Raw genomic sequence first — 15,369 nt, forward strand, 5'->3', positions numbered from 1 at the left:
TACTTGTTGCCCTTGTTCAATTTATGTACGTTTTTCAAATTGCCGCTACTCATCTCCACGAGGTCACTTTGCCAGAGGTCATCGATGCCCTTGGTTACCACAGCCAAACGTTCGTAGTTACGGCGTGCAGGTTTATGCAATTCTTCGACGATGGCTTGCCTAGACATTTTTTTAGAGATTACGTTTCAAGAGAAGCACAAGCGTGATGGGATTCAAAGAGGGTGGCACTTCGCTCGTGTTTTGAATGATCAGCTTATCGCCGGCAATCACGTCGAAAACGGTGAGATCTTCGTCTTCGTGTATTTCATATATGTTGCGCGTTTCGTTCCAACGTGCCAGAGGAATATTTCCCGCTTTCTGGACACCACGATTCGATATCAAAGTCATGGTGGGAACGCTAGCTTTTCTACCGCGAGACCAGTACGAAAATTCGTTTATCTGAATCGTGCCATCGAGGAGAAACTTGTAGTACGGATGATAAGGATGTAACATGTACAGTTTGTTACCTTCGACGAACGTGGAGATTCTCTGTTGATTGGGTACGCTGTTGATTTCGATGGCTTGCAGAGAATGCAGTTTGGCGAATTTAGTGTCGACGCCGAGCAGATTACTGTGAACTTGTCCGAGTTTATTTTCGATGGGCAGCAAATGCTCGACTATGGTATCCGTTACGGCAGAAAACGACGGTTTGATTTTCACTTCCACGTTCAACTGCTTGTAGTTTTCGTTGAGTTCTTGCAACTTGGCACCGAAAGAAGCCAGCGTCGATTCCTGCGTGGATTCCAGCACTCCAACTTGATCTCTGATGTTGACGACGATGTTCTGAAGGTTCTCGACTTGATTCAATTTCGAGCTCTTCTCGGTAAGATCGTTCACGATGCTTCGCATCTCTGTAAACTGCGTGTGAAGGTCGGCGACGCTCTGCGAAGTGGGCAGCGTCGACACCAGCGAACTAATTTCGTCTCGAATCTGTTCCACGTTCGCCGTTTCCGTTTCCAGTCGTTTCAGCATTCGAGATATGTTTCTTTTCAAAGCGTGCAATTCTTTGGAGGTGGGGAGATTGGCCACCCTACTCTCGAGATCGCTCAATGAACTTTTGATGTCGCTCGATTCGGATAGTGCCGTCACCGCCGTTTTCAATTTTTCTAAATCTTCGCTCGAAGGCACGCTCGTCCGTAACGATTCCAAGTCACCCTGTATGTTGTCGAGTACGTGATGAAAATGAGCGAGATTCGTTTCGACGTTCAAATTTTCTAAATATTCGATCTTCTGCTGAACCGTGCTTAACGTGTCTTGAATGCTCGTCAACGCTCTCGCTTCAGCGTGAATATTTTTAATTTCTTCGTTGATCAATTCCAAGGACGCCTGAAGCGTAGCGATGGTGGTTTGAATGTGTTCGAAATCTTGATAGGCCTCCAATTGAATTTTTATGTTCGCGACGCTTTTACCGATGACCTGCAGTTCGTCCGACGATGGTAGGTTCGTCATGGTATCTTCCAAAGTCTGTAACTTGGATTTAATTTCTTCCAACGTGCTGGTGAATTCTTCTTGTAATTTGGAAACAACAACATGCAAGCGTTCTGCGTCTATATCGTTCACGACGGTTTGAAGTTCAGAGAAATTCTTTTCTATTGCGGAAGTTCGTTCTTCGATTTCGAGTTTCAATTTTTCCAAATCTTCATTTTTCGATTGAAATTGCTGTAATTTGGCCAAATCATTTTGAAGCGAATCCACGCTCAACTGTATATTTTGAACGCTGTCGTAAGAAGGTACGTCTACATAATTTTTTATCAGCGTCTTCAGTTCGGAATCGATTTTCAGAATGGGGTCGAGACATTGCGTTTGGAGCGTGGCAATTTCCGACTCTAAACTTTTGTTTAAGGTCTCCTGCAAAGCAATCAAATCGGTCCTCAACTTCTTAACTCGAACGTCCAACATGAGAATCTCTTCTGCGTGGTCTACACGCTTGGTGTTGCCGAAAATGTCGTTAGGCATTTTTGGTTAACGGTTATTTATAATAGGATAGACGATTCGTAATTCTACGAAGAGAGGAATAAGTTTGTCGTAATCTCCGAGGAGTTCAATGTAAAAATAATCTCCTGCAGACACATCGTACGTAATGTTAGAAAGCATCTTGTCGTGCTTGATTCGAAAAATGTTCTTGCCGGTAGAAATTTTGATTTCGCCTACGTTTTCCGGATTCACAGTGATTTGAAGTTTCCCGTCGATCGGAATTTCGTAGAAATGTAAATTGTTATTAAAAACATAAAACATCTTGCCCACATCGTCATTCAGTTTCGTCCAAATGCTGTTGAGGTGAATGATCAACAGACCGTTGAGTTTAGGTAACACGGAAGGTAAGACTTCATGATCTGGTATGGTTTCCATAATGATCTGTTTTTTGAAACCGAACAAATTCATAGGCATGCTGGTTATTTAAGAATACGGTCAAAGTTTTTTTGTAATGACAGTCAAAATGTTTTTTTTTGTTTTGTTTTGTTTTTATGAATCTTCTGTTGAAGATGGACATATGTTGCAGGTTTTGCTTTCTGCTAAGCGATAGTGCCCCCACGGCAATGTGTGAATACCACACTCGAGGACGCACCTCTTATCGTCGTTGGGATCCAGCGCAATTTTTCTAACTTTGTTTGTGGTCAACACATGGTCGACGCTCTGGATGCGCTGTTCTTCTCTTAGAACCGACGACCTGGTCTTGAGGCAATCGACGAAGTCCTCGAATGTGAGATGCTCCCGAACCACCTGTCTGCCGACACCCTTGGCCTTCTTGGTAACGCTGCCCTCGGCTTTGATGGCATAGGCCTTGGCACGAGGACCTGCAAACTCGAGAATTACATCACCGTCCTTCTCGTCTTTGAGTTTGCCAGGCACCTTTTTGTTGCGGGGCAGGATACCGTACTTGTTTTGCTGGGCATAGCCCGAGGTGTCGAAAAGGTTAACCAAAGATGGAACTGTGGCTATATACCCGTACGCGTCGGGTGAGCGAACGTGGTACACCAAGCTGTCCGTGTCCGTGTAGAGTAGGCTAATATTGTCGTTATAGTGCTGGCGTAGTATCCCATAATATGTTTGAAACATGTGCAGCTTGCTCAGGTCTAATACTGAGGCGCCAACATAAATTGGCTTGTTGAGCTTCACCTCGCTCTTCCTCATATGCACCAGAGCAAGCTGTTCGTTATAAATGGTCCTCGATTTGAATAACGGGTTTGCTACGAGCCTGCGACATTGTGCTTTGTTTGATATTAGCCTCACATCTACACGATTCCGCACATTCTCCATGGTTTTCCCGAACACCGCATTGTTCATAAGCTTGAAGAAATCCTTATCAAGCTCGGACGTGGCTACGGTGCGGTGTTTGGTGTTGACTTCAATATATGGACGCAACCACGGAGAATGCTCGAACTTGAGGATGTGGTGAACTGCGTGGACCGCGACCCCTCGCCGCATCAACCACCGGAGATTCTGGTAGTGCAGGACGTAATTCTTCTTGGGCTCGAAATCCATGATGAGCTTCTTCTGGTTGGAATCGGGTGGACACTTGAACTCGGGTGCAGGCGGAAGATCGCTGAACAAATCCTGCAGCTTCTCGGAGAACTCAAGGTCCACCTCGGCGAAGAACCCATGTTCCGAATCGTCGAAGCTTTCGATGTCGAAGTTGGAAGGGTCAGCCCACTCGAAGCCTCTAAAGGGGAGTGGCTGCATCATGGAGTGTCCATAGAGGTTATTGACGTCCGTGTACATAATGTAGCTGGACGGTTGTGAGGGGTCGTAACCGGTGGACATGTGGTGATTGTTGGCGCGCGAGTGTCGCTGCGACACCTGGACCATTCCACCCCGCACGGCACGTTCCACAAACAGCACCATGTTCACGTCCGAAAGAAGCTCCAGCTCGATCTTCGTCACCAGAAACATGGCTGACCACGCCAGTCCGGGGAGACTGTAGAAGTAGGCAGGGTCCAGCTGGTAGATGGTCTTCGCAGTCGCACGGAACGTCTGGAACACGTCGGCGAGGAGCGTCACATCAAGTCTGAGGTAGGCGTCGTGGTAGTCCCCGAGAGTTCGACAGCCCAGCTCGCGCCACATGGACTGGGCGTGGTGATATTCCTCGTCGGTGATGTTCGAGCCTCGCAGCTTGCTGTAGAAGTTTGCTCGAGGAGGTAGCGACGTCTCTGCGAACTTGGAAGGGTCTGTAATATATTCGTAGGGATAGACCCCCTTACGCTTGAAGAGGCCGGCGTCCAAGTTCGGAAAATTTCCGGAGGTAATGAGCATTTGCTCGTCGCTAAGCTTCCCTGCGAGAGCATCGAGGCTGGCCGGGAGGAACCTCAGGGAGTCGAGGAAGCGAAGCTCGACGGTAGAGTGTGATCCTGGGATTCGCACCCACTTGCTCAAGCTAATGTAACGCTCCTCGTTCTGCGCCAGGACGTTGATTCGCATGTCGTCGTACCCAAGATGCTTGACGAGGTGGTGGAAGTCGCACCCCGAGCCATTATGAAAAAACACAGGGATAAATCGCGGGTCCCGAGCCATGAGGTTGCATCCGTTGCACCAAGGACCAACATACCTACCGTTAAAGTGATCATGGTGTTGGACTTTACGGTTGTTGGTGGTGTACTCCTTGACGCAGACAGGGCAAGCGATGGCCTCGTCGTGTCTACGTTGATCGTCGGGAGACAGTGGGAGCATAGACTTGGGGGCCAACAGTACCTTCCCTATCTCGCTGGCTTCCACAACCATCCTCTCGAGGAAGTGTTTGGCTGCGTCGGGACCACGGTACACGTAGGGCTCGGGGGCGATGTGCTGGTCTCGTCGCACCACAACGTAGGCATAACTCGAGGCCTCGTGGAGTTGGTAAGGGGTGGTGGAGGAAACTTCGGGATCGGGATCGCAAGTGGACAGGGGTTTGAGGAAGGCCTCGAAATCTGCGATGATGATAGCGGGGTGCTCCACCATGGCACCGTGCATGCGGAAACGCTCCACGGCAACAGGTTTGGGCAAGACTGCCACACCCGGCTCGTTGGCATTGCTGTAGATCTTGTGGCTGGCAAGCTTCTCTGCAGCGATGTTGGAGCCTCGAACATGTTGGTAATTGTGTTGATCCTGTCCGTCGAACATTGACAAGCACCTGCGACACACCTCGACGTGGTGACTATCACTGCTCCGCTGGCTCGAAACAAGTCTAGAGAGGGAACGGATAAGGGTGTAGTGGTGATGGGTCTCGTCCTTGATAAGTAGGAGATGGATTTCCTGCGCACCATCAACGTTTACGTCGCTCACCCTGATGGGGTACACCGCATTTTCGTCAGTGAGACCGTAAACGTTGATGGCCAACCGCGCACGAACCTCAAACTTTCGAATGTCCGAAAGCGCCACCGGGTAGTCGATCCCAGCCATAGCATCTTCCAGCTCTGACTCGTAGGGTAGGTAGTGGTTAACTCGGTGTGGATGGTTTTTCCAGTGGACAGGGTGCAACGCTGCAAGCACCGACCATACGAAGCACTTGGCGTCATTGTTCTGAATGTTCAGGACGGCCTTTTTTGCCACAATGGTAGGTGGTAAGGGGACGTAGCTGGAGGCGGAGAGAGGTATGAACTTACAAAGTTTGACGCACAGTTCGTGAGGCTCGCCACACAGCGAACCCCCCGAGCCTTTAGCTTGATGTTCCTCCTGTTTTGCCACCAGCTCATCGGCAAACTTGTTGTAGATGATCTTGAGGTTGTCAACATCCGCCAGATGCAGCGTCTTCGCCTTGGTGTTGTGGCAGAAGCTGTAAATTTCATCGGACGGCTTCTTGTACTGGCAACGTAGCGATGCGTAGAATTTGGTGGAGTGCGTTGCAAGCGCATCACCGAGGATGGAAATAATCTCTGCTCGCTTCTCCTCCAAAAAGCTACGCACGTCGCATGAGCCCTCCGAAGTGATGACAAAATCTTCTAACAAATGCTGGAAAGCAGACTGGTTAGCTTTCGCCACAGGCTTGACACGTTTGGCGGATGGTGCATTGATGGAGGCTGCTTCTGCCTTCCTCTTGGTGGAGGTCGAAGGCTGGGCCCCAGATGTATTTTTGCTTGGACAAGTAAGCTTATGCTTCTTGACATACGCAATTGTGAAGCGTTTATTGCATCCGGAACACAGTTCGGTGGCAGCCAAATGCTTGCCTGGCACGCAGGTACGACAATGTCTTGCAAAATTTCTGCTTGATATGGTTATCTTGCACACGGGACAACTTTTCATGGAGCGCATTTTTTTGGGGGTATGTTTATTTATATGTGATCTGTTGGTGGTAGAGTGTTTACAAAAAAAATGCCTTACGAGAAAAATTTTGTTTTCCTCAAATATGCGCTTTAATAAACCCTGTAAAAAAATTTAAAAAAAATATATAAGAAAATATGATTGTAGATAGAAAAAAGCACAATAAATATTGTATGCATGTGTAATTCTATTTAGTTTATTTTTTGCTAGACACGAATCTTCTTCACATTTTATTGCCCATTAGTATATTTTTCTACCAATCTAGTAGAGGTATGAAACTATGAAAATGTACTTGTTTATATATATTCTATTGTTTCGGCTGATATAATTGCAAATATATATATATAGCTATTTTGAAATTCTAAAACTTTCAGGTATACTTATTTTTACATGCAAACATACATCATAGAAAATTGCACAATCGTATTTTTTTTTTCCATACACACATTTTTTATTTTCAGAAAACAAAGTTATTTTCGATTTTTTTAAATCAAACAATAAACATTATTTGTGTTTATAGTATTTGTCGGGCAATAGCAGATAAAACAAGAATGGGTTTTCTACGACCCATAGTTTACGAGTTACAAAACAACTTAGAAATTACATCTTGAAATTTAAATTTAAAATAACTTGGAAACAGTAAGCACTAATCATTATGTTTCCAATAGGTTGTAGAGTACATTCAATTTTTTATCAAATATCATTAAAATTTTCAAATTAGAGTAAAAACTAAGCCGGCAAATCAAGTTTCTCAAAAAATAAAAAAATTGTCTGTATTTCCAAAACTTGAGGGGGTGGAATCGATTTTATTTGCTAGTCGAATAGTTTTCGTCGAATCCTATCCAACAAACCTAAAATCATCATCCTAGCTCAATTAGGAGCCGAGAAAATCAATGTCTTGGAAAACGTCTTAAATTTTTGTCTTAAGAAAATTTTCTTGACAGACCGGAAGTAACATCTTGACAGACCGGAAGTCGACTTTCTTAAAGATTAAGACAAATATCTTAAGACGTTTTCCCAAGACATTGATTTTCTTGGTTCCTATGGGGCCTAGAACCACGCAATTTTGGATTATGTATATACCGTTGTTTTTTCCTACATATTCATTAGGGTTCGAAAGTGCGGTGGTTGTGTTGTTGCCTTGTAATCAAGAGGTCCTAGGTTCGAACCGATAAAAGTACATAGTGGTTCGGATCCTATTTTAAAAAAACTAAAAGCCTAGTCCCGATTAGTTTTACTGTACATATGTGAATATAGGAAAATACAATGCAAAATCAGCAATGTGTGATGTGGTCAGCACCAAATATTTTAATTTTATATGTATATTTAAGTTTCATGCATTAAACATGGCAGTTTTCCTATATGCTTTTATGGTATGGTGCTATGCACAGAGGAGCACTTTATTTAAGCATATTTAACTTCTCTTTCCATCTCTCAATCTATTCATATTTGACACAGTCATTGTAAGTCGGCCATTTTGTTTACGTAGCAATTAGGCTTAAAAAAACTTTGACACACTCATTGCAAGTCGGCCATTTTGTTTACGTAGCAATTACGTTAAAAAACTTTAAACCACATTATTGTTATTTTTTTGTGAATGCTTGTTGTGATAAAAAAAACATAATTAGATATATTTTATTTAATTTTATGTTTAATATCTTTTCTGTGTATAAAACTAAATAATAATAAAATTCGAAACACTATGTACCTCCACTAAATATCAAACGCACAAAAAAAAAAACAGGCTAACACACGCAAAATTATACTGGTCTGCCAGACGCCAGAGCCTCGTTACTCTACAGTCCAGGGTGTACTACGTGGAAGTGAGGTTAACTGTTGGGCATCTTACCAGAAAGTCGTTCTCTTACACCCCTGCATATTGCTATTTTGCATATGCTTGGTGTATATAGTAATATGTAATAAATATATATATAAAAAACAAGAAAAAAAGAGAGATACATGCAACACACTTAAAACTCGTTTACTCTCTCTCTCTTCTTTTTTTCTTGCTTTGCGAGTATATATTCCTTCCACAATATGCTTAAGAATTGTTTGGTTTTTGTAGAGAGTTTTACCTTTTATCTACAATTCCTTTACATTTGTTTGGTTATTACAGAATCAACTCACAGAAGCAACACTACCCTATTTATATAACACAAAGCCAACTCATGCAAGCTAACAAACAAATTTACTCACGTTAGTTAATTTCAATCACAATCACAATATTCTTCTTGCAGCTCACAATAAAAAATAAGACCTGATGCCCCTCGAGCTTCTAGTTTTATTAGTCGAGGAGTAATATGTAGGTTAACAACATGGACTAGTAGAAATCCAGTCTAGAACATTCTTCCCCTACATTTCAGCCACATCATTTTACGAGTTCGAAAATTCACAAGTTAATGCATCGCATCGCATCACTGCTACCAATGCTGTTAACTGACGTCACTATTTCTCAACAGTTGCCAGACCTGATGTTAACAGCTGTTGTAACCTAAGCATCATGTGTATGCTCTAGAAAATAGTTCTATACTTCAATTTTTAGCACTGTCATTTTTCCTATTTTCGTAAATTCATCACGTCACCCCCACCAATGCTGTTACCTGACGTCATTATTTCTCAACAGTTGGCTGAGCTGATGTGAAAATTACATAGCATCATCTGTGCTGAACGCGAATTTTTGAACAAAATAAATAGGTCAGCATGAAATTCCATCATTATTGTTAGCTTTTGAAAAAACAAGAAGTACATCCGCCACTGTGAATAGCCAGAAATGCTGCCCCTCCCAGTCATCCATCTCTCCTACAACAGCGTGTGTGTGTGTGTTGGCAACTCTCTCTAGTTGCAGGTTTTTTAGTTAACTCGTAATCCCCGTCAAAAACTACAGTAACATCATAATATCATATTGCACAGAAAAAAAAGGACATCGCCCACCACTGTTGCCGGCCATAAATCTATCTCTCTCTCTTCATCTTACAGCAAAGTTGGCATCTCTATTTTTTTTTTAGCTGTAAGTAAATTGCCAACACACTCTAGTTAATAATGCTACATATTATACGCACACACGCACGCACATACTATATTGCCATCCACCCATATCCCCCTCTCTTTTACGGCAGTACGTGTTTGTTGCCTAACCTAACCTAACCTAACCTAACCTAACCTAACCTAACCTATCTTCTTGTTTAGTATATGTAGGTTGGCAAAAATTGCTTTATGCACTGTAACGCAAGCCTCAAGCAAAGTTGCCAGCTTCTTGCTTTAGGTTAGGTTAGACAAAAAAAACTGTAGGTGGGCCGTCGGTTGTTTAACTCTCCCCTCTCTCTCTCTCCTCTCTCTTTTTTTTGTAAAAAGCCATGGCAAAAATACCAGTAGGTTGGCAACCTTGCTTGAGGCTTGCCTTACAGTGCATAAAGCAAGGTTGCCAGCTCCTTGCTTTAGGTTAGGTTAGGTTAGGTTAGGTTAGGTTAGGTTAGGTTAGGTTAGAGTAGGTTAGGTTAGAGTAGGTTAGGTTAGGTTAGGTTAGAGTAGGTTAGGTTAGGTTAGGTTAGGTTAGGTTAGAGTAGGTTAGGTTAGAGTAGGTTAGGTTAGAGTAGGTTAGGTTAGGTTAGGTTAGAGTAGGTTAGGTTAGGTTAGAGTAGGTTAGGGTGGGTGTTGGCAGCTGTTGGTTGTTTAACTCTTCTCTCTCTCTCTCCTCTCTTTTTTGTAAAAAGCCATGGCAAAAATACCAGTGTTTTATGCACTGTAAGGCAAGTCTTAAGTAAAATTGCCAGCTCCTTGCTTTAGGTTAGGTTAGACCAAAAAAAGCTGTAGATGGGTGTTGGTACTTGTCGGTTGTTTAACTCTTCCCTCTCTCTCTCCTCTCTTTTTTTTTTGTAAAAAATTATGTCAAAAATACCAGTAGGTTGGCAACCTTGCTTTATGCACTGTAAGGCAAGCCTCAAGCAAGATTGCCAGCTCCTTGCTTTATGCACTGTAAGCCAAGCCTCAAGCAAGATTGCCAGCTCCTTGTTTTAGGTTAGGTTAGACAAAAAAAAACCTTGGTGATTTTTTTCGAGTAAAATATTGGCAACACTGCGAGAAAATAAGGCTTATGCCTTACAAGAGAAATCTATTAAGGCAAACCTCAAGCAAGGTTGCCAGCTCCTTGCTTTAGGCTACGTTAGACCCAAAAAAACCTTGGTGATTTTTTTGAGTAAGCAGCTGGCAACACTGCGAGAAAATGAGGCTCATGCCTTACGAGAGAAATCCATTAAGGCGAGCCTCACCGAGCCTCATTTTCGGGCGTAGAACCGGGTTGATTGGACTACTTACCTGGTTTCTAATAACTCACTAATTGCTTATTTGTAAAGTACGCTTACCACCACTTTATATGCTCGAAAAATAGTAGGAAACTTCCCCTAAACGGAAAATGACTTCTTACCTCTTTCACTTCACACAAAGGAATGGCGCTCAACAACGTATCAGTTAGGCGTTTCTAAATGTAGGAGGCAGTGCTTGTTCTAACCAGCTACATTCAACTGTTTCCCAGAAAACTACCTGACCGGCATTTTAAACTGACCGGTTCCCCTATATCGCATGTAGTGCATCGTTCATATTAGAATCATACAGATTGGTAGCTAACCACCATCAATGTATGATATGACTCAGTTACATCATAACATGAAGCACACTAGTAAGATTGTTACAACGTCTTATAACTTGTTTCTATACGTGGTTTACCATGAAACAACAAGAATTTTGAATCTTGTCTTAAACGTCAAAATCAGTTTATATAGAGTGAGTGTAAAATGGCTTTTTTATTCATTTATATGTATTTTCTTGGTTGTGTCCTAATTGCGAACAGTGCCTAAATTGTCCTAATTGCGAACACAAGAGAGTAAGGAAATACTTCCATTTCCTAATTGCGAACACATGTAACTGAAAAACCTGTTTTCAAAAACTCAGGGTAGTGATTCAGAGAGACAGCTGGTTTGACTTGCAAACAATAGCCAACTTGATTGGCTTATCATAGTCTTCTACTTCGAAAAGCCCTCCATAATCAATTCACCTTTTCAGTTTATCGAACTTTTATTCGTGTTTTAATTTCTGGAAAACCCCTCAGTCCGAGAGAGATGTGGAATTCCTTCAAAAGGAGGCACCGTATTTATAATGCAGTGGAGAGATGAAACCACAAAATCAACAGTGACCTAGGTAGACCACATCCAAGACAGTAATGCGTTATATAAAGCTTAAAGGCTCAGGCAGAAAAGTCTAATGACATGATTCTTAGGATGGAAATAAATCTGAAAGGTGTAGAACGGAAGATTATTTTTTTTGTTTTACGAAAAAGTGTCCAGAAACACTAACAGGAGTGAGGGGATTGATGGTATACATAACTTTTTAAGTACAGTGTTATATGTTTTGAAATTTCAATTTTGAATAAATGACGAAGCTCTTTTCAGTTAGAAAGTGTGCAGTATTTAGTCGTATATATAGAAAATAGAAATAGGCCACACTTTTATTATTAAATTATTTATACTTCGTCCAGACCCTGTGACCGAGTTGTTAGCACAGGGCGCTGCGACGCCAAGGGTCCCGGGTTCGAATTTCGCTCGGGCTTGGTTGTTTGTGAATGTCCATTCATCAATTTCATCATTTCGTCACTCATCCCCATCTTCGCAAATTAGCCAAGAGGCACAAAACGCGACGTAAAATAAACTAAATCAATCAATCAATCAATTTATACTTCGGCAAGGACTTTAATCATGTCGAATTTTCTATGTTCCAACAAGGCACTGACAAATTTCAAATTGACTTTAAAAAATCATTAAAGAGACACTGGAAGTGGGAGACAAAGTATTGGTTCCAAATTCAGAAATTGTGTTCGCAATTAGAACACTGCCCTTCGAGGTTAATTCTGTTTAGGTAGCAAGTGTTTGCAATTAGTATTGTTCGCAACTAGGACTGTTCCCAATTAGGACGACACCGTGTTTTTAAGCGCAAACAACATTTTACACAAACCGTGCTTTCACCCATCAATCACATTGCGGACATATTTTCCAATCAACAAAACAAACAATATCCTGAAAACGTGCAAGTTTCTTCATCTTCTTAACATTCTAATGTACACCTATCAAATATAGATTAGAAAATATTTAACTTTAGTTTTAACTCACCACATATTTCCAGTGATTCGTCACTTTTGTCTGAACAGTCGTTTTCGAAATCACAGGTCCATGATACTGGTATACATCTTCCACTTGCACATCTGAAGTTCAAACCTGTGCACGGTCGCTTAACTACAACATGCAAAAAGAGCATTTCAAAATTCAAAATTATAGAGAGATTCAGCTAATAAGTTAAATACATTTCTTCTTAATATCGATTTTTGTTCAACAATGTACAAGATTGAAGTAATTTGTCTTCGTTAAAAACTAAAATTGTAACGACCGCCATGTTAGGCAGATTTCAGTCGTAACAGTTGGGCTGAAAAGTTCGTAGGCTGACTCATAGATGGCGTTACTAGAATTAAATCCATGTGATTTTTACTTAGTACTAACCTTCAAAAGATACGTGTATAAATTTCACAGCTGCCGGATAATTAGTTCGTGAGATATAGCATTGTGAGTGAAGCAGCTTTTGTTATTGTGAAAAAATGGATAAAAACAGAATTTCGTGTGTTAATAAAGCATTGCTTTATGGCGAAAAAAAATACTGTTGAAGCCAAGGCTTGGCTTGATGAACATTATTCGGACTCTGCACCAGGAAAATCAACCGTTGAGAAGTGGTTTGCTAAATTTAAACGAGGCGAAATGAGCATCGAAGACGATGCACGCAGTGGACGCCCAAAAGAGGCTGTTACCGACGAAAACATCAAAAAAGTCCACAAAATAATTTTAAATTATCGTAAAGTGAAGTTGATCGAGATAGCTGAGATTATTACATAGCGTTGTTGGAGCGTTTAAAGGATGAAATCACGAAAAAACGGCCCCATTTGAAGAAGAAAAAAGTGCTGTTTCATCAAGACAATGCACCGTGTCACAAACCAATGAAAACGATGGCAAAATTATATGAATTAGACTACGAATTGCTTCCCCATCCACCATATTCTCCAGATCTGGCTCCCAGTGACTTTTTCCTGTTTGCAGACCTTAAAAGAATGCTCGCTGGAAAGAAATTTAGCACTGATGAAGAGGTAATCGCCGAAACTGAGGCCTATTTTGAGGCTAAAGAGAAATCGTAATATAAAAATGGCATCGAAAAATTGTATGACCGCTATAATCGTTGTATCGCCCTCGAAGGCAACTATATTGAATAATAAAATCGAATTTTGTCAAAAAAATATTTTTTACTATGTTAGCCTACGAACTTTTCAGACCAACTGTTATATTGGCATTTATCTTATTCGTATACTCTCAAGTTAAGAACTTGGATTAAATTATTTATACTCAATTGTTATCATAATTCATGTATATATTTACGTTTTATCTTATGTTATAATATTATTCGCGTATTTTTGCAACATTTATTCAGAATTTATAGGCTAATAATTATCCCAAATAATATATGCAACGTTTTTATTATTAGTTAATTTCCAAGATGGCAAAGATTATTTCTATCTTTCACGCAAATTTTGTTGTTTAAGCACAAGTTAAATACTTCGGCACAAGTAAAACTCACCGGCAAATTAAGTATAGATACTATTGGCCTACGTTAAAATCTGACACATGTCGGCTTCTTTATCACCCGGAGTGCTGTCCAATGACAGAGACTGTTGTGGATGGAGGTGATCAGGAGCAACGTGCCACCACTCGTAACTCCAGGGTATGGAGATCCGAATTGGCAACACACCGCTCCTTGCTCCGGCTGGTCAGTTGGGAGCACCATTTCTCACCCAGAGATCGGGATTAAGGCGATCCACATTCCTCCAGGAAGGAAACCACCGAATTTCGACAAGTCACAGTAATTAAAATTCAAATACTTTATAATTAAAATATCCAAAATCTTTAATCAAGAATCGCGCGCGTACATACTGATTCGCACAAGTTAAAATTATAATTTTTTGGGTCATTAACGCTCGAAGGCAGTGATAAGCAACTTATTTAATACAAGAGTCCGCGCACGGCTTTCACAGTTAATAGCAAGACCTCAACTGCTTACCTCAAGCGCGAGGTGCAGCATAACATATTGTTCTATCTTACAATAATACAAATTCATAACATAAAATAACACAAGAAAACTGATAATTTATATAACACATCAATGTTAATTAGCGATAGTAAGTTAAAGTTCAAGTTGGCAACAATTAAAAATGCCAACGTGGGAGTTTTTACATCGCCAAAAACACATAGCGTGGTTCCCCCACTCCTAATATAAACAGCCAATAGGAAAACGATATTTTATTGAAAACGAGGGAGAAATACTTTGCTATAATATTACAATATTAAATTATATATAAAAAATAACTAAACTGATTTTATCAAATAATTCATATTTGCCCTTGCACATAAAAGTGATTACATAAAGATTTAGTTTATAACGAAGACAAATTACTTCAATCTTGTACATTGTTGAACAAAAACCGATATTAAGAAGAAATGTATTAAACTTAAACAACAAAATTTGCGTGAAAGATAGAAATAATCTTAGCCACCTTGGAAATTAATATATAATGAAAACGTTGCATATATTATTTGAGATAATTATTAGCCTATAAATTCTGAATAAATGTTGCAAAAATATGCGAATAATATTACGTATAACATAAGATAAAACGTAAATACATACATTATTATGAAAACAATCGAGTATAAATAATTTATGATTGATTGATTTGTGTTTTAAGTTCACTTTATGCACAGTAAGGCTAATCGGGACTGGACCTAGAGTTTAAAGTGGGATCCGAACCACTATGTGCCTCCACCGGGAATCGCACCCGGGACACCTTGATTACAAGGTAACGACGCTACCACTGCGCCATCTGGACCCCAATATATAAATAATTTAATCCAAGTTCTTAACTTGAAAGTATACAAATAAAATAAATGCCAATATACGACTGTAATTTGCCTAACATGACGGCCGTTACATGTCTCTGCAGTCGTTTTCGAAATCACAGGT

The 15,369-nt window shown here is 40.9% G+C and overlaps 1 protein-coding gene across 1 annotated transcript in view; it reads right to left on the reverse strand.

Annotated features, from left to right (window-relative positions):
• Positions 1–15,369, reverse strand: part of LOC145994119 (uncharacterized) — a 130,644-nt gene that overhangs the window by 80,401 nt on the left and 34,874 nt on the right. The window contains exon 4 of the mRNA XM_083130208.1: positions 12,426–12,548. Within this exon, the coding sequence (XP_082986334.1) occupies positions 12,426–12,548 (123 nt within the window). The remainder of the gene's footprint in view (positions 1–12,425; positions 12,549–15,369) is intronic.

This window comes from Lepisma saccharinum, chromosome 10, assembly GCF_977018435.1.
Source record: "Lepisma saccharinum chromosome 10, izLepSacc3.1, whole genome shotgun sequence".
NCBI lineage: Eukaryota > Metazoa > Arthropoda > Insecta > Zygentoma > Lepismatidae > Lepisma > Lepisma saccharinum.